General features: G+C 40.9%; 1 protein-coding gene across 1 annotated transcript in view; it reads left to right on the forward strand.

The window, feature by feature from the left end:
• Positions 1–1,169: 1,169 nt before the first annotated feature.
• Positions 1,170–18,575, forward strand: part of cntln (centlein, centrosomal protein) — an 85,318-nt gene continuing 67,912 nt past the window's right edge. The window contains exons 1-9 of the mRNA XM_078290846.1: positions 1,170–1,447; positions 1,774–1,861; positions 5,881–5,969; positions 8,334–8,418; positions 12,755–12,889; positions 13,865–14,041; positions 16,049–16,182; positions 17,295–17,457; positions 17,967–18,206. Of these exons, the coding sequence (XP_078146972.1) occupies positions 1,781–1,861; positions 5,881–5,969; positions 8,334–8,418; positions 12,755–12,889; positions 13,865–14,041; positions 16,049–16,182; positions 17,295–17,457; positions 17,967–18,206 (1,104 nt within the window). The 5' untranslated portion in view covers positions 1,170–1,447; positions 1,774–1,780. The remainder of the gene's footprint in view (positions 1,448–1,773; positions 1,862–5,880; positions 5,970–8,333; positions 8,419–12,754; positions 12,890–13,864; positions 14,042–16,048; positions 16,183–17,294; positions 17,458–17,966; positions 18,207–18,575) is intronic.

Below are 18,575 nucleotides of genomic sequence, written 5' to 3' on the forward strand. Positions count from 1 at the left end.
TCTGTGTGGAGTTTGCATGTTCTCTCTGTTTTACATTACATTACATTACATTACATGACATTACGTCATTTAGCAGACGCTTTTGTCCAGAGCGACGTAGAATAAGTACATTTTGTCAATGAGTTTTCATGAGGGCTTCCTCCCGCATTTTAAAGACATACAGTTAGGTGGCTTTGAGACTCTAAATTGCCAATAGCTATTAACATGAGTGTCTGCCTGCAAGAGACAGTCTCCCTGCCATTCACCCAGTGCATCCTGGGATAGGCTCCAGCCCCCCGTAACCCTGAAATGGATTAAGTGGGTAGATAAAATTAATGAATGAATGATAGCATATTCATATTTTCTCCATCCACTGCTGGAGAAGATACCCTGAAATAGAACGATTTGAATTCTCTCACATATTATTTAATATATCCTGCCAATTAAATGCAATGGTCTGATAGACCTCACCCATGGTGGTCTGGACTTGGCCTCGACCTCCTTTGGTCTCAGTCTTTACTCAGCCTTGTAGAACTGGTCTTAGTCTTGGCTTAGACTCAACTAAAGTAATTCTGATGACAGCCCAGCAGGAGACAAGGCCTAATTCAACGAGTCAACTGGCCAATTCAGCAGGGTTGCCAACCAAGGTGCATAAGGTGGCAGCTGGCCCTTCTGACATGGCAAGAGTGGGTGTTGTTACTGGCACCGAATTGTTGGAGGGGTGTGAAAAAGTAATGACATCAAATGAGGGTCTGAAAACTTTATTCCCCTGGTCCATTTGATATTATCAAACTAATATTTGTGCATAGTTCTAACTGTGCTAAACGAGTTTAACAGATGTTTTGAACAAAATTTAAAGCAAATCCACATCATTCAGAATTGAATTCAATATAAATTATTCAATTATAATAAATCATCTATTTCCAAATAAAACAAAAACATGAAATGTTGTAATTACAAGAAGTTACAATAAAACTTTTTCGCCATGTGTCTTTAAAAGCATGCATTCCAATCACTGACCATAATTCTACATTATTCTAACGGCAGCCGTTATATTCTAAGGGCCGGGGTAATGCCGTACATTACCGGGGACTGTCGTGAAATGACGGAAACACGATGACGCGAGGGAACAGAAACGGAAAGCAGCGGGCTTGTTTGAAAGGACAGCGTCTCAGTAGCTATTGACAACGGTGTTATTCACTAAGAAAGTTTGTTTATGTTTTGTATAAAAGGTGAAATACATATTTTTATGTGCGTGACGAAATATATTACTGTTGGGACATGTTATGACGCTGTTCAGGGCATGGGCTTTTCACGCGGAAGGTTGTCAACAGAACAGGGAAACAGACTGCATGAATCTCTGTTAGGTGGCTAACGTTAGCTAGCTACGGTAGCACTGTTTTGTATTAGTACAGTGCTTTAGTGAGACGGTGGTGATAGCTGACCGGCTGGCAAGCTGTCCCAACAGGTAAGAGACGTCCACTGTCCACCTTGCCTAAGACAGTCCAGTCTGCTTAGCTGGAGCTAATCTCTGTGTTCGAGTCAGCAATATCTAGAAAGCAAACTTCCCATGTCGATATTGCTTTCGAAGAGATAAAACTAATTCTCCCCCGTGTTGAAGACACTGCATTTCAGATTTGTGGTGTCCTTACCGCTGTGATGCGACGGCCTGACACCTGTTGATAACGTGTCACCAGTAGCCTACATCCAGAGCCTTTTCCCTATACTGCAAGTCTTGTGTCTTTTATCAAGGGCTCAACACTAATGCCGTTTGTTATTTTGCTTATTTTACAGCCCTACAATGGCATCCAAAGACGACACTCGTATCTTGGTTTTGGAAGATCAAGTGAAGAGTTTATCAGATGAGTTAATGCAATGCCAGGTAAGTTTTAATGTGTGGATGAATGTGTGTATTTGAATGGCTGTACACACTGTTGCAGCATGTGCTTTTATTCTGTTACCTGCAAAATGGAAAGAAATACACAGGGCAACACTCACTGCAAAAATATTAGGCACTTCCAACTTAAAAACAAGTTTCCTTGCTGCCTCAAAGTTTTAAGTTGACCGAAATAGTACTAAATAGTTAGGTCAATGTTCATTAGTTGTTCTAATGTGAATCTATTCCACTAATTGATGAAAGGCATTCCAGTGTTTTGCATTCTTGCACTAGTGAGAAGGTTTTTAGTGTCAGTTGTTCATGTGTCACATAATTACTATACCATGTGGCAAAAAGTAAGCAGCTGACTGCACTCATGCGAGTACAAGAGGTGGATACTACCTGCCATGTCTAAAAGAGAATGACAACTCCACTTTATCAAATTTCTCAAATCTGTACAGTATGGGGCATAGGGATTGAACTAGAAACTAATTTTCATCATGGTTATTATTTTTCATTTTGGATCAAAAATAGACCTATGATTCACCTATGATACATAACAAGTTTCCATCCTGTAACTTTATTCAGACTAGAAGAAAGAAGGGTTTCTTGCGAGTTAACTCAAATACAATGCATGCTGGGAAGTATGCTGATAAGCTAGCAATGTTTCATAATAAACTTAAATGCGATCAGTTTTGTGAATGCTTGCTACAGTGTTCTTTCAATTCATTACAAGATATGAACTCATGACTATAGGTTCTGAAGCTGATAACTATTGCAACTGTAAATTGAAATTGACAAACATATTTATATACAGTGAGGTAATGATTAAAGATGAGTTTATTTCACTAAATTGCACTGTGAGTTTTTACAGTGCTTGGTCATTGCAACTGTTTTGCTGTTTTTTCATTGCTGCAAAGTCTGTAAAATCACAGGCCATCCTTTTTAAGAATACTCAGGAATGCCAGTAAACAATGTGCTGCAAATCTCTCAATATCCATGGTGAACTTGTAAATAAATTGTGAGTTCCTTATTTCTGTTCATGCATAAACACATGCACATAAACACAAGTGCTCATGAGCATGCTTGAGATATCACCTTTCTTCCTGATTTCCTTATTCAGTGATTGAGAGATGGTGTCCTTGCATGCTCACCACCAGGTGGTGCCTAATAACATGAGTCAACTCACCTGAATCCAGCATTTCTCACTTTGCATATGTACACTACCTTACTATGCAGGTAAACTGCAGTGGTGTCCAGCAGAGGATGTGTTACAATCAGGTTTTTATTATACTATAAATACCATAAGACACAGAGCAGGAACTTTTGTTATATGTTGTGCCACTGTTTGGATATAACTGCATATATACCTATTGCCTTATTTATCTTTTGTGCAGAGTATAGTTTGTATCTGGAAGTTAATTATTTTGAGTTTTGACAATTTGATTCAGTAATGTGCAGGAGCAGCAGGGTATCCTCACAGACTTGCAGGGACTGGCTCACATAGTGGTGCAAAGCTGTGTGTGCACCTACAGTATGTAACTCAGTAAACAATAAAACTTATGTAATCTCTCACAGAGGTAAATCATCATCGCTCCCAATTCACTATTATTGAGTATGAGTAATTGAAAGCTAAAATGCGGTCAAAACAAATTCCTTGCAAGTTACACATTGTTGTTATGTATACACTAGACCTTGAATATTATCAAAGCCAGCAGGCCTCCGATTTGGGGGGAAAAAACCCAAAACAAAAACTTTGTTAAAATCAGCCATATATGACATGTGTCATCTGGGCTTATGTAGGAATGTCATGTATGCTTCCATGATGCTGAAACTTCAAAGCAAGTAAAGTGGGCCATATACTCTCACTAATCATGTTAGGCATGTGTTTTGAGCCCTTAAAGTCCACATGGATGATTTCATCTTTTTTTAAATTTTTTTAAATTTTTTCAAAGTTGTATCTCTGTATATCTACAGTTTTGTGTATGTGAGAGATGCACTGTGGCTGAGAAAATGTTAGAAACTCACAGTTCTAGTGAATCTTTTGATTCTTCTTTTTTTATTCAGTTTGATCCACTTTGTGCATGCAGCACTCATGACCTATTCTGCCAGTTATAACTTATTACATTATATAGGATACAGATGAGGTAACATTTGGGTGTCAGAGTAGTGCTTACTCACACAAGGGCCTTGTGCGCCCCTATTACAGACAAAAATATTTATTGTCCCTACCACAATAAGAGTTGTCCATTCCTGCACCACTTACAGTGATACTGTAGCCAAAATAATTGAACTATGAACAAACAACCAAGATATTAGGCCTTAATTATTTGTAATAATCTAGCCAATGTGAAATCTGTATAACTTTGTTAATACAGATACAGAGTATTGCCCCTTAGACATTTTGCACATGTTCCCTTCATCCAGGTTAAGATGTTACTGCCAGGTGTACATTATACTACTACTTTACTACTGATATTTCATTCAGTCCAGATTAAAGTCTCTTGCTACTTCACATTACAACACATCTACTCTGTTGAACTGACATGGAAACCATCCTTGGTGGTCTACTCTAGAGCAGGACATCAGTGATTCTGCCTATCTAATAGGGACCTTTAGTTGTGCACTGTACCATTTAAATAGTGGCATTTGAATACCATTGATGTCTTAAGTCTCTGGCACGACGTACTTCAGGACTGCCATTAACTACAAAGAGGCTCATCTGTTGGCCAGCAAATGTTCCTACTAGACCATGCTAATTTTATTAATATGTGGCTGAATTCCAAGGGCTCGCTTTGGTATGTTTAGCCCATGGTGTTTCAGTGTCTGGAATCACAATTAATAATTCAGCGATCATCAAACACACATTCATTGCATCTTTAAGTACACATACGGCAGAGGAGAGCCCTTGATGAGGGTCCTGGCTGAACAGTTGTATGTGGAACAGCTAATGGCAGCCAAAGGCCAAGCGGAGGGAGACCACCTATTTGAAGTCAACCAAGCTGCTTAATTTTGTCGTTAGCTGCATTGCAGGGCTGATTTGATGAGATCTCTATCCCCCAAACCCACCCCTGCGCTGCAGACACACACACACACACACACACACACACACACACAAATACACACGCATACGTAGACAGAGATCCACCAGTCCTTCCACTTTATATGTTCAGCCCATGGTCTTATCAAGGTCTGCCTCTGCCATTTAGTAAATAATTGATTAGACACTTTTGAATAGGGGGTTAAAATTCATGTACTAATTGGAGACCAGTAGATTCCAGTGGGAGGGACGACTTTTATCTTATGATGATGTGAACATAATTTATCAGATAATTTTATATTAAGTCGATTTGGTATAATTCCGTCTTTTAATGTCAGAAAATGTAGTTTTTAGATGTCCCTCATTAAATGTAATGTAGCTTAAAAATGTTTGAAAAACCAGCGAGACAATTTGAATTGGAAATGTGTCAGGGGCTGGCTGGGCTCTCTACTTGAAGATGACTCTCTCTGTCATCAGTTTTGAGTTTCTTCAGGGCTAGTTACTTTGGAGCTGTAGTGAAAAACATATCCGGAGAGCACTTTATTAATAAAGAAAATGCAAGCTCGACTGCTGTGTTTTGATTTGGATCCCAGCTCTCCCCAGTCATAAATAGTGCATAATGACAAGTGTCAATGCTTGCTCCCCTTGAGTCGAAGGCCACATCTCAGCGATGGAGCTCCCTGTTAAGACAGCCCCATGATTAGAGAGAGCAGGCCAGATCAAAAACTATTTTGTACAAGATGTTTAAATTATTGATTGGCTCCCCCGTTCTCTCGTATGCTAATGTCATTGAGCATCCTATTGAATTTGTTGTTTTTCATTAAGAAAAGCTGAGATGCGATGTTGCTGAATCTTTCCTCGTAGGCCTCACTGAATATTGAGATAAATCTTCTTTATGCAAGAAACAAATTTAGGAAAAAACATAATCTCATATAATAATAATTGTTGACTTGCTGAATTCTTGTTTAAATCTTTCTTTTCACAGGCGGACAAGGAGTTTGTGTGGTCCCTATGGAAACGCCTGCAAGTGGCCAATCCAGACTTGACCCAAGCTGTCAGTTTGGTGGTTGAGCGGTGGGTAGATTCATCTTTCAAATTGCTACCTCAGAAGCTCAACAGCTGAAAATTCCTTTATCTCACAAGTGAAGAGAAATATGTGTGAAAGTCGTTCAAGGGGTGTTTGAGGCACCTTGGCCATTCTGCTGGGGTTACGGTGGAATCTGGTGCAGATGCTGATTTAAGCCTTCTTATCCCCGGTCTAGCAGTTCAACCATGGAAACCCTTTTAATGAAAACAGTCTTCCTCTGGCTCTCCCATTCTGGACACTCAAAACACTCCTGCCAAGTGCTTGTCTTTATCGGATAAATTGTGAGATTGAATATGACCTTTTTTGCAGGGTGGCTAAGCTACACCAAATACAGTGGCATGGGAACTTTCTTAAAAGAACAGAGGTTCAGGTTTTTACTGATAATGCACAATAGCATAATTTAAATATATTCCTCCTCAATGGAAAAAAGTTATTTGACTTATATATCTCAAATTGTCTTTGATGCTGAGATGCAGGTATTACAGTGTGAACACTGGTTGTTCTGTAATAAGGCCTCTTACATATGATGCAACTACCATTTTAATGGATGAAAAGCTTTATTTAACATGTTAGGGTGCTTGTTGATTTTTTTTTATAGGGGCCTATCATCAAAAATACATTAGAATTCTATTTTTCCTTATCATGTGTATCATGATTTTTTTTTGTACAATGATATTTTTCTATATGGTTTTTAGATATTTGGTATATGATGTTTTGTTTGAATTAAAGTTTTCAATCCTTTCAATCTACTAATATAAAACAACTAATTAACTTGCATTCTAATCACATCTTCTGAAAGACAAATTCATTAACTCTCCATAACGCTTAAACCAATTGAAACTGCACAAGATACTTGTGGAATATGTGAGATACATGTTCACAATTATACTTGCATATTATATACAGTATATAGAAGTTGTGTTAGAAATTTGCTTTGTTTTTTTCTGTGATGTGGCCCTTTGAACATACCATACAGTACTGCACTTCTGAAAATGGCCTTTATGAAATGGAAATGGTCCTTATGAAGTAGGCTATACCCTTAATAATTGCTGTGTAACATACCAAATGCCTTTTGAGGACTGTCAGTTGTTAGAAGGCCCTTAATCAGGGTGAAACACGGTGCAGCGGTGTAGAGAGAGAGAGTTCCTTCAGTACCTGTGTCTCCCAGGCCTTTTCCACACCCTCTTCACTTCCTTTATAGCCCCCATTGGAGACCCATCAAAGTGTGTTGGTCCACTGAGACAGGTGGGGGAACATGCACCCAGAGAGTGTGTGTGTGTATCGTATCACCTGGTGCGCAGGGGGATATTGACATGGTAATTGCGTCGACTCCAGTCAAGCACCGGTGCCCGCTGGGAATCACCATTCACACCCCCCTCCTCAGTGGATCTTGTACAGTGATTGGTTGGTTGCTCAGGACATGGTGAACACGGCCCGATATACAAGGAGATGTAGCTAGGCCAGCCTGCGTTCCAGCTCCTCCAGGGACACCAGATACTTATTTCAATGTCTACCAGGGGAGAGGGCCGATCAGAAGAGGCAGAGAGAGGAGAGAAAGGACTAGAAGAAGGGAGGGGTAGAAGGAGCGAGTGATGAGTGGAGGGGATGGGTGGCCCCTGGTGGTCTAAAGCAGTTGAAACAAACAGGTCCCCAATTGCTGCTCTTTTTGTCTTCTCTCCCTAAATGTTCATCATGATGAAAGAGGCGGTAGTGGGCTAGAAAGAAAGGTAAGCTCCTGGAGATGTCCAGTAGGGAAAGATGTGGGTGTTTGGCAAAGGTACATTTGCACATTTGATTTCAGGTCTGGTGCTGCAGCAGGGTTAGTCGCTAAGCCATCTGTGTTTTCATAGTAAGTGAGGGTATTTTCACTCAAATTGACAATAGAGTTGGTAATGTATAGCTTTTATTAGGCAGACATTTTTTGGCGATATGTAATGGTATTTCATTTTGTCTTTTTTATGGATATTCCTCTCAGATTGTCCAGTTAGCCATCAGAATCAGAGTTACTTTTATTTGCCAAGTACAACAGGTACACAAGGAATTTGAAATTGATAATTGGCACTGACTCATTACAAGACAATTACACAATACAGGATTCACACACTAGGTGCGAGAGAAAAGATAACAGGACTTCACATATATTACAGACAAGGCATACTGTATGACACTACAAATATACAATAAAACTATATACTGTATTTCCCCTTGTCTGTCTGTCTATCTATCTATTTGTCTGTCTGTTAGGTTAGCCTGTGTGCATTGCCCTGTTTACCTCTGAGTGACTCCCAATTTTGGATGACTGTAGACTCACATGCCTGCTCTCTCTTTTTTTTGCTCTTTCTTTTCTCCAGTGAGAAGCACAAAGCTGAGACTAAGGACAGGAAAGTGTTGGAGATCCTCCAGACCAAAGACTACAAGATTCAGGAGTTGGAGCAGGTACAGTGTGATTTGGTCTGGCGGGCTGTAGTGTTCTCCGTTCAGTTTGGTGAATGTCTGTTGGATCTAGACGCATTAATGGAGAAAAGTCATTCAACCGGGCCTGTAAGATTCACTTGAGAAAGGCCGCTAGTTGAATGCATTAGAACAAAACACACACAGGATTCCTGGCAGATGTCCTATAACAAGTTTTTGCACAAAACTTTAGAAGATCAAGGAAGGAAAATCTTTCATCAAAATCTATTTGTAAACTGAAACTGCTCCTTACAAAACATACCCCTGCGCTCAGTATTCCTCAATAAACTGACCATATAGACCTGGCAAGAGATCCCTTGGCTCATGAGCATTTATAAAACCCTACTTGGTCTGACTCCTCTCTATTTGAGGAACCTGCTACAAACTTCATCCTCCACCCATGATACAGATTCTACCCGTCACATTTGGCAAAAAGTTTCAAAGGTCAAGTTGTCACGGGGCCAGTTGTCTTTGAACTTCACTGCATGTGAATGGAATGTGCTGTAAAGGACCCTTTAACCGTTTCGTTGCTGTATCTCTTTTCAAGGCTCTATCATGGACAATATCTAATTTTTTTTAATGCTTCCATTTCTGGCCTCTCCACTACCTTTTTACATGCTGCTGCTACCCATCTCTGAAAATCTTTTAATATGACTCCTTTGTTTGCTCTGCTGCTTAATAATGTTTGTCAACTGTGTTTGGCATTTGTCTGCTGAATCCTGCCTCACTCTCCATCTTGCTGTCTCGGCCTCCATGTTTTTTCAAACCTTTATTTTACCAGGAAATGGTTATTTGTTCTTTTTTAGCCTTGCTTCCTCGTCACACAGTTACACACATGTACACCTGGGAGCTGCTCAGTACAACCCCAGTCGTCTACTGTTGGCCACTGAGCAGCTCCATTAGAGCAACTGGAGGTTAAAGGCCTTGCTCAAGGACACCTTGATGATAGGTGCAGAAGGACATTTTCCATTCACTTTTCCCACCCAGATTTTCCCGTCCAACCTGGGTCTGAACCCATGACCTTCCAGTCATAAGCTCTACCACAGTTCTCAATTTTGCTTTAATATCTTTCTTGTTGTATGTCTGTCTATGAAACTCTTTTATTTGTTTTAGGATTTTTTTTTCTCTCCGTACTCGTCCCCTGACAAGATCGTTTGCCTTTTTTTAGGGTGTCATAATAAATGATAATTTATTCTTAGTTTGCTTGCTTGATTTAATAAATGTCAAATAAAACATTAAAAATAAATGTATTATCAAAAGAAATGTATAACCAACAGAATCTTCGTATATTTTCAGCTGTACCTCTCCAGCTCTCTCTCTTATACCTGCCTTTCTTTGCGTCGCCCCTTGAGTGATGTTTGTCGGTGGTATGATAGCTAACGATAATGACATCACTAATGTAATTTACTCCAAATCATCGTCCCTTCACTGAAACATCTGTCAGTCTCCTTCATTAGCGTCCCTTTCATCTAGCATCCTGTTCTTTCCTAATGAGACTTGCTTTAATGGAGTCATCAGCTTGCCAGCAGTTCTTCACACCACCTTCCTTAGCCATCTAAAAACTGGTTTAGTAGATATAGTAGTCATGGTAATGGCTGATAGGAGCACAAGATATGTGGTTACACATGACTAACTTCACTGCATTCCAGTGCAAGATATAGTGTACTAACAATACAAGCAAAGCTAAGCCACAAAGTGACTAAGTAAGGTAAAACTGTTCCTTTCATTGACTGCTTGGAGAGTGCATGATTGCATGATTGATTCATTCATTATTTATACTCATAATAATGAGTGAATGTGTGAAGTTTGTTTTTAAGCATAAAAGATGACTCTAAGTTATATCAAGCTGACTTTCAATTTAAATATATATTGACATTGTGTATTGACTAATAACTTTTTATTCAATTCACAATAAATTCCAAATTTGCTTTCACAGAAAACTGTTGTTAAATGATTTGGACATCTCTCATTTTCATACTCTTTCGTATCCTTCTGCTTTTCTTCATGATTGGGATCCATCCTGTTCTTTAAAATATTGGTACATAAACAGGGTTCTCACGGTCATGAAAATCCTGGAAAAATTATGGAATTTGAAAATGTGTTTTCCAGGCCTGGAAATGTTTTGAAAAACTGTATAATATAAAAATTTTGGTCATAAAATTTTAAGTAATGATATTAAGTTCATAATTTTTGAAAACTTGAAAAAATAAAAATTACAGGAGTCATTTGAAAGAATGGGACAAAAATTAGTAGGCTAAAATGCAACTGGTCAGACTGCAGCGTGGTTGCTGTGAGACTTTGTTGCACGATTCCAACCTCTCACTATTCTCACCATGCAAAGGTTAAGTCAACATCTTGTTGTTAGCTAACCAGCAAGTGAGTTCAGGCTTCTGTGGGATTAAGTGACCAAGGCGAATTGCTAATGTTCTAACATTAGCAATGTTATGTCAGTGTTTTCATGTAATTTAAAACATTGCCTTGTAAAGCAAAATGTGATCAATGTTTGTCATTGCAGCTGTGCAAATGAAATAGATTCCTTAGGCACGGCAAAAACTACAGAAGACACTTTGTTTACATTTTCTTTTTAGTTTTTCAACTTAAAAGTATTACATTTTAGGGTTGCATTGAAAGGAGGATGTCATTCTTAAAACAAATTTTCATTGTCATGGCATTTGTAAAAGTTGCTTTATACATTACACAGCAGTAGTACAATCATGAAATTTAGTTATGGAAAGTTTTGGAATTTAATTGTAAAATAAGTGTGGGAATTCTGTAAAAGTTCCAGCCTATTTGAGAAGCTCATTAATAGTCCTGGATTCTGTGCTGTGTCATCCAGCCCACTGACAGTCATCATCTCATCCACCGTCTTGAGCTTTACGCACCCAAATGGTGATTAATTGGTTTTTCCTCCACTTTTGATTTCAGATGTGATGGTCCACTGAGTCCACACAGGATCTCACACTCCTCTTAATGTCTCAACTCTCCAACTTTGACAATCTTTTTTTCCTCATCCTCTTCTTTTTTTTCTTCCTCCACCTCCTCCTCTCTATACTTTCCCTCTCCACTCCCTTCCATTTTTGTAACATAATTAGCTTTCATTTTTGAACTGCACTGGGAATTTTCAAATGCTAATCTCTCTGTCCTAGACCTCTTAACTTGGCGGAACCCCCTTTTTTTTCTCCAACCAATTGAGCACTACTGGGGTTCAAATTGTTCTTGCCTACCTCATTATCAACGTTTGAATTTATTTTCTGCTCGCCAGTATAAATCTCTATTAAAGCCCCTCCGTTCTTTGCATGGCGAACTAGGAGTAGCGAGGAGCGCTAAATCCACTATCTGGATAGATCTGAGCGATTCCCCCAACATGGCAATTAATTGCATCCCAGAGCACAGTGTTATTTGAGAGCAGGGTGTACCCACAGAAGGCTGTGGATTACCAGCCAATGCCAGACCCCAGCTGATGCAGTGTTAAAAGGCCAGCCTCCTCCCGCTAAGGCCAAAAAGCCTGCCAAAAAAAAAAAAAAAAAAATCAAATGAACATAGACCAAAGGAATAAAAAGGGGGGGGGGTCATTAAAGTCATAGTACCATTCTCACCGACCTCTGGTTTGTTGAACCATGAAGATCATCATATTTATCATCATGGAGTCTCATGATGTTTTATGACTCAATATAGATTTAAAATCTATATTGATGATCAATTAATACAGCTATTAATGTAGTGCAGTAATATTGTAGGTGTAATAAGCCCAACTCATAGACCCTGTTAATGCATTGAACTCTTAATGCAACTAGATAAATAATTGGTCAGGGAATCAAATCTGTTTTTTTTAAGCTATTTATGGAGTGAAGTTTTGGGCAGTCAGATTTGAATCCTCTGTAAATTTAAACTTGTGTTTAGATGTGGCTTGGACCCCAATCAGGACACAATACAAACACCATTTTTGATTTTCCAGGTGTAAACATAATTATAGTCATAGTGTAACCTGTGGCCCAGAAGGATTTGGATCCATATCTATTATATAACCAATATTAATCGAACCAGTTTATTCTCTTGAAACAAGCTCAGCTGTGTCTGAGAGGTGTCTTTTCTCAGATTTTTTTTTTTCTCATCCCAAACAAGCTTTTTGAATTTTTTGGTTGCCGTTGAATATATAATATCTAAATCCCAACATGCACAGTGTGTTCCTTGAACTGCATTATGGATCTCTGTGTCTTTCCCTGTCTCTTTACCTCCCTTTATGTCTCTGTCTCTCTTTTTCTGTCTCTCTCTCTCTCTGTCTCTGTCCCATTCTCTCTCTCTCTCTCACTGTCTGCCACAGAAAGCGGCAGGGCAGCAGCAGGAGATTAACCACCTGGTACAGAGGAAGATGGCAGTGGACGAGGAGAGGGCCTTAATGAAGAAGGAGCTGACAGCTCTGCATGAAAAGCTGGTGAATAAGAGTCAGGAACTTAAGGTTGGTGGAACAAATTTCCTGTGGCAGTCGGGCCCACGCACTCTACAAGTCTCTCTTCTGTGTGACACCAAACAGGACAAGTCCCCCGTGGCTATAGCCGCGGGCCTTCGAATCACTTAGGAGAGAAAGAGGGTTTCTCAGCTCTCTTGTACACAGTCTCTCTCGCTCTCTCTCGCTCTCTCTCTCTCTCTCTCTCTCTTTGTATCTTTTTTCTCTTTTCCTCCGCTCTCTCTCTCAATTTCACCCTTTCTTGCATTCCGCTTTTTTTCTTACTACTGACAGGAGACAATACTTAGCAGCTAGAAAGGGTGTGTGTGTGAAAGAGAGAGGGAGAGGGGAGAGAGAGAGAAAAGCAGGTTGATAACTTGCGGATAAATACTTAATGACGGCTTCAGTGGGGGAAAGTGAAAAGTGTGCAAGTGATGATCTGGCTTCTCCCTAATTACGCTTAGATGAGACCCGGCTATGATTAATTGATAAAGGAATGGTCCTTACACAGTCTTGGCGGGGTCTCATGGCGAGAAATCGTGGGGGGACAGCATCAAAGGAGACCTGGGTTGAGTCTAATGGGTCTTGTAGCCAGTGCCATTCTCATTAGGAGCCTGTCATTAAAGCCGACAGCCTGGCCCCTGTACCTGCATGAGCCCGGCTCGGCTCGGCCCACACCGGCCCACATCTGGCCCAGGCATGCGGCACAGGTGACCTTGCCCAATCAGCGGCACATGCAGGAGGCCCCCACAGCAAAGCAGGCCCGCCGTATACATATTCATTCCAGCCTCAACCCCGTGTGCTGCTTCTCCTTTTGTTCCTCCCCGTCTTTCTGTCTTTCTTTTTTGTTTTCTCTGTTTGAGTCATTCCTTTCTCTGTCTCTCTCTCCATTTCTCTCCCTCCGTTGCTGATGTTTATTTGGCCCCCGTGACCCCCACTCCCTTCCACACACACACACACACACACACACACACACCTCATATCCAGGAAATGAAGACGGAGGGTAGGAGGAGAGAGGAGGAGCGGCAGGTGGTGCAGGCTCTAGAGGAGGAGAAGAAGGGATTAGCTTCCTGCTGCGCCGCCCTGCGAGCTGACCTGGAGGAGGAGAAGAGGCAGGGCAACAGCCAACGAGACCAGAGGGACGCTGCCCAGGCCAGAGTCAAGGTACGAACACAGGGACAAATCCATACAGACACACACACACGCACAAAAAGTCACACACACAGGAAGGGTTCCATCCTCCAGCATTTCCCTTTTCTTCTGCACACCTTGAACCCTCCGATTCTTCTTACCCTTCCCTCCTCAGCATGTACATGTAAAGTGATTCCTGTAGCAACGCACACATTTTAAATATATATAGTCTCTGTTCAGAGGATGGGGAGAATTATTATGTTTTAACATGCGGGAGCCACATTTTGCCTGGTTGGAAAAAAAAAAAACATGAATTGATCTGATCTTCAAGAGGCGTGTGTGTGTGTGTGTGTGCGTGTGCGTGAGTGCGTGGTTGTGTATGTTTTCTGTCATTCACTCTCCCCTTATACAAGCAGGTAATTAGAATCCATCCATTGCTCCCCAATGTCATCATTATATGGATCAACTCTGCTCATCTCTCTGGTCATCGGTAATAGAAACGATAAGACAATGACGACAGTGCTGCTATTCAAACATTCGACCAATCGGATCACAATCACAGTCCTTGGAGAACTTTACTCGTCAACCAGCTCCCTGTTGCCATTTCCTTACAGAAGCCAACTGCCCATCAATACTAGAGTTTCAAGAGAACAACAGAGCTGCAGGATAACCTCCCCCCCCCCCCTTTTCTTGTAAGCTAACCATCATGACACATCATTGCTGCCCTAGTCCTGTGTCTCTCAAATGGAGTCAGACAGAAAGCCTTGAATAAGTCAGGGCTGCAGAGTAATTACACCAGGTCGGGATGGGCCCCAGCAACTAGTCTATGCACATCAATCACAGTCTAAGACACTCCACCTGCTCCTCATTTTTTATCATACCATTGATGTGAAAGATGGAGATGGAGACTATGGGGTGTGCGATGGATACATCATGCCAATTTGTTTGACACAGCAAAAATTTGTCCGAGAATGTAACATTTAAACGCTCCCAGTGCATATAGATAGATCCTTTTATATAGATAAGGCACACCTACTATATAGTTGTTATTCCTTCAAGCTGCACATTTTACACTTTCCATCTGTCTCTGATTAAAGCTTCAGTGACAGTTTTAAATCACTACTTATCATGCATAGATATCAAACAAACTTGATTGCTTGTTTTTACGTACTCTACATGTCGTGGCATCTTTTCATGTCTTGCCCTCTTTTGAAAATGTTGATGGCTAATTAATTTGCACATGGTTAATTTTGGCCCTGTGAAACAGTGTTTTTAATTATAGTTAAACTGGCCGGGTTGGGTGACCCTTGTGTGTTTGATGCCAGGCGCCAGGGGATCTGCCCTGCTCTAATAGTTGCTTCTCATTATGGAAAAGTTTTCACTCACAACTAGGGTTGTTCAGTGTCCAAAATTACAGGTTGTCACGTCGCCCAATCAAACATCTCAGATGGCCGATGACTTCGAGTGGGGGGAGGGGCTGTCCGCAAAAGATTTTTCACCACAAAAGCACAGGCTTAAAGATTAACTAGTTAGCTAGCTATTAGTAGCGTCCTTTTTCACCATGTGAACATTTGGGTCACTCAGTTTGGGCTTACAGAAGTTTTTGCTGTTCTGGTTTTATGAATCTTTTTGTAGGTTTTTTGTTTTTGTTTTAAGATTTTTTTTTTTGAGCATTTTCACCTTTTATTTGACATTTCAAAGTAGAGAGAAACAGGAAAGATTGGGAGAGAGAGGGGCCATGACATGTGACAAAGGTCCGGGGTTACATGGTATGCGCCTTAGCCCACTCATCCACCAGGACGCCCATGAATCCTGTTGTAGTCTGTATTAGTTTGATACAGTGCACTCAAATTTACAGGGTACTTGGTGCATTAGACATTTTTTGCAGTGTAATGCAATGAAACTCTTTCTGTCCTGTTTGAATGTGTATTCTCAGTGTTTTCAGGTGAAATGTATTGTGAAAAGCCCCTATAAATGGCAAATAGCTTTTTCATTTTTCTGAAAGTGCTATGAAATTGCTGTTAAACTCTGCTGTGCCAGGAGGTGGAGGCGGAGCTGAACAATGCCTGGCAGGAGGTGACCAGCCTGCAGAGCCAGAGTACCAGTCTGGCAGCCCAGCTTTCTGCCAAGGGGAAGGAGGTGGCAGCAAAAGAGGGGCACCTCAACCAACTTCGGTGAGCCCTACCTACTGACGCATTGACAGGGGTTCCTCAATGTCTGCTTGCATATGACCAGCACAACTTTGTAGATGATATTTTGGGGTGACCTTATTGAGTTCACAGAAGTATGTGCCTCTGTCGTGCGTGAGCATGTTGTGCGTGTACATCATGTCATGCTGGTGAGTGTGTGAAGCAGTTAGTATATCGCTCTCTCCACTGTGAGCCTTGGAGGCGACACACATTTCTTCCACTCTGGCTCCCCTAAAGCCACTTGATAAGCCCTGCATAGCGGATGTGCTTTAAGAGAGGGAGAAAGGGGAAACGGTGCAGGCTTTGGCTAAGCTTTAGTCGATATGATAAAAACTGTGAGAACCTTAGGAGCCTTAGTGGTAATCTCAACCTTTTTTAACTACTTTTCTGTTTTAACGCCAGAGGCACTCTGACATGTCAGTCACATCGGGGCTAGAGACCATTCTTTGGGTTTTAGCTAGGTGATTAAAGATGTCCTTGTAAGTTAGAAGGAGCACTTTGTGGTAATTCCATGGGACAAGAAATGAATTTGAGAAATAAACTTTGATGCTGGCATTTTGATTTTGAGGGAAATTTAGGTAATGTTGATTAAAGAGAGAGCTCATGGTACAAACGTATCACAGTTCTTGAGTCACTATGATAATATTGCGATTGTTAATATTTTTCAATACACTACGTATTTTGATTTTATAATGAATGTAGATTTATTATTCCACTTTTCTTTAGTTTTATTCCAATAAAAAGCTGAAATAATATCCTTTCGGCAATATAATGTGCAAATCAATTGTAAAATCTAGAATTAAAAAATGCTATGAATCAATTACTTGATGAAATTCAAGGTCTCTTAGGCTTTCATGCAACCTGTCCATTTTAAAGATGATTTCCTTAAACACCATTATAGAGTCTTTATATTTATAGCTTTGAATTATATACAAAAATCTTGATACTTGATTTCAGTGTAATGATAGGGGGAACAATGGCAATACTGCTCTATGCTGTATTGATGTTTTTTTCCTTTAACATTAGTTTATGTAACATTTATAGAGCATATCATGCAGCATGCTTATTCATGTGTGTGTGTGTGTTTGTGTGTCCAGTCGTGAGGTGGCAGAGGTGCAGACGCTGTACAGACAGAGTACGGAGCATGCAGCAGAGCAGAGCAATCTGATCAAGCAACTGGAAGGGCTCAACCTAGACACACAGAGAGTCCTGAGGAACCAAGAGGAAGCACACACTGCTGACACCACCTCCTACCAGAGGGTACACACACACACACACACACACACACACACACACACACACACGCACGCACACATGCCAAACCTCTAACTCATCATTATCATAACCACTTTGTTGCACTCCACTCAGGCCTCATCCACTGTGTGTAATTTATTTCCAAGCTAGCTCTACCCTACAATTATTTTACCATTGCCAGAATGGAAGGACCCTTCTCACCATATCCCATTACTGTGAAAGGAGAACGGGCTCTTCTTCTTGTCCTCTTTTTATCTCTCCTTTTCCCTTTTCCTCCCTATTCAGATGATCTTAGCATATGTCTTTCCCATCTCTATGGAAATAAGAGAACAGCCCTATGTCAAGGCTTAAGTCTCCACACCACCTAATTTGATGAATAATTTTGTCTCTTGTCTTCTTCCCTTTTTTGACTTCCCTTCTCTGGACCCCTCCACCCATCCCCTCGCTTCTTCACCTCCCCTCCATCTCTCCCTCTCTCTCTTCTTCCAACCTTGCTGTCTTGTGTTTGTTGACAGCTGTACAAGGAGTTGAGTCAGTGCTACCAGGCCCTCGTGTCTGGTGAGGCTAAGCTCCGTCAGAGTCACCTGGAGCTCAGCAGCCAGCTGGCCCAGAAAGACCAGGACATCCTGCATCTCCAGGCTCAGCTACAACAGCAGCAGGAACAAAAACAACTGCAGCAGCAGCAACAACAGCAGCAACAACAGGCTCAGCAGACAACTGTCTGTCTCCCACCCAACAGACAAACCAACTTTAAGGTAAGCTCTCTCCATCACCCTTCCCAACCTTCACCACCCCCACAGAGGATGCATCAAAATAGGCCCTCCTCTTTCCATAGGTTATTAAGTGCACTGTAACTCCAGGCTAAGAAGTGATTTGCTGTAATGCCTGCTCTGCTGCAGAAGTTTTAGTGTTGAACTCTGATATGCATGCGTGTGCGCGTGTGTATAAGAAAATAATGTATGCTTATGATGCCTTGCATAATGTGTCTATCCTTTTTTTTGTACAAACTAAATAAATGATATTGTGATCCTCCTGTCAATCAGCTGTCTTGAGCCAGTGTCTAATTGTCCCAGCTGTGGGAGAGAGAGCAGTGTGTAGGTGGTTAGCAGGCACGGTAATAACTG

This window comes from Centroberyx gerrardi, chromosome 3 (genome assembly GCF_048128805.1).
Source record: "Centroberyx gerrardi isolate f3 chromosome 3, fCenGer3.hap1.cur.20231027, whole genome shotgun sequence".
NCBI lineage: Eukaryota > Metazoa > Chordata > Actinopteri > Beryciformes > Berycidae > Centroberyx > Centroberyx gerrardi.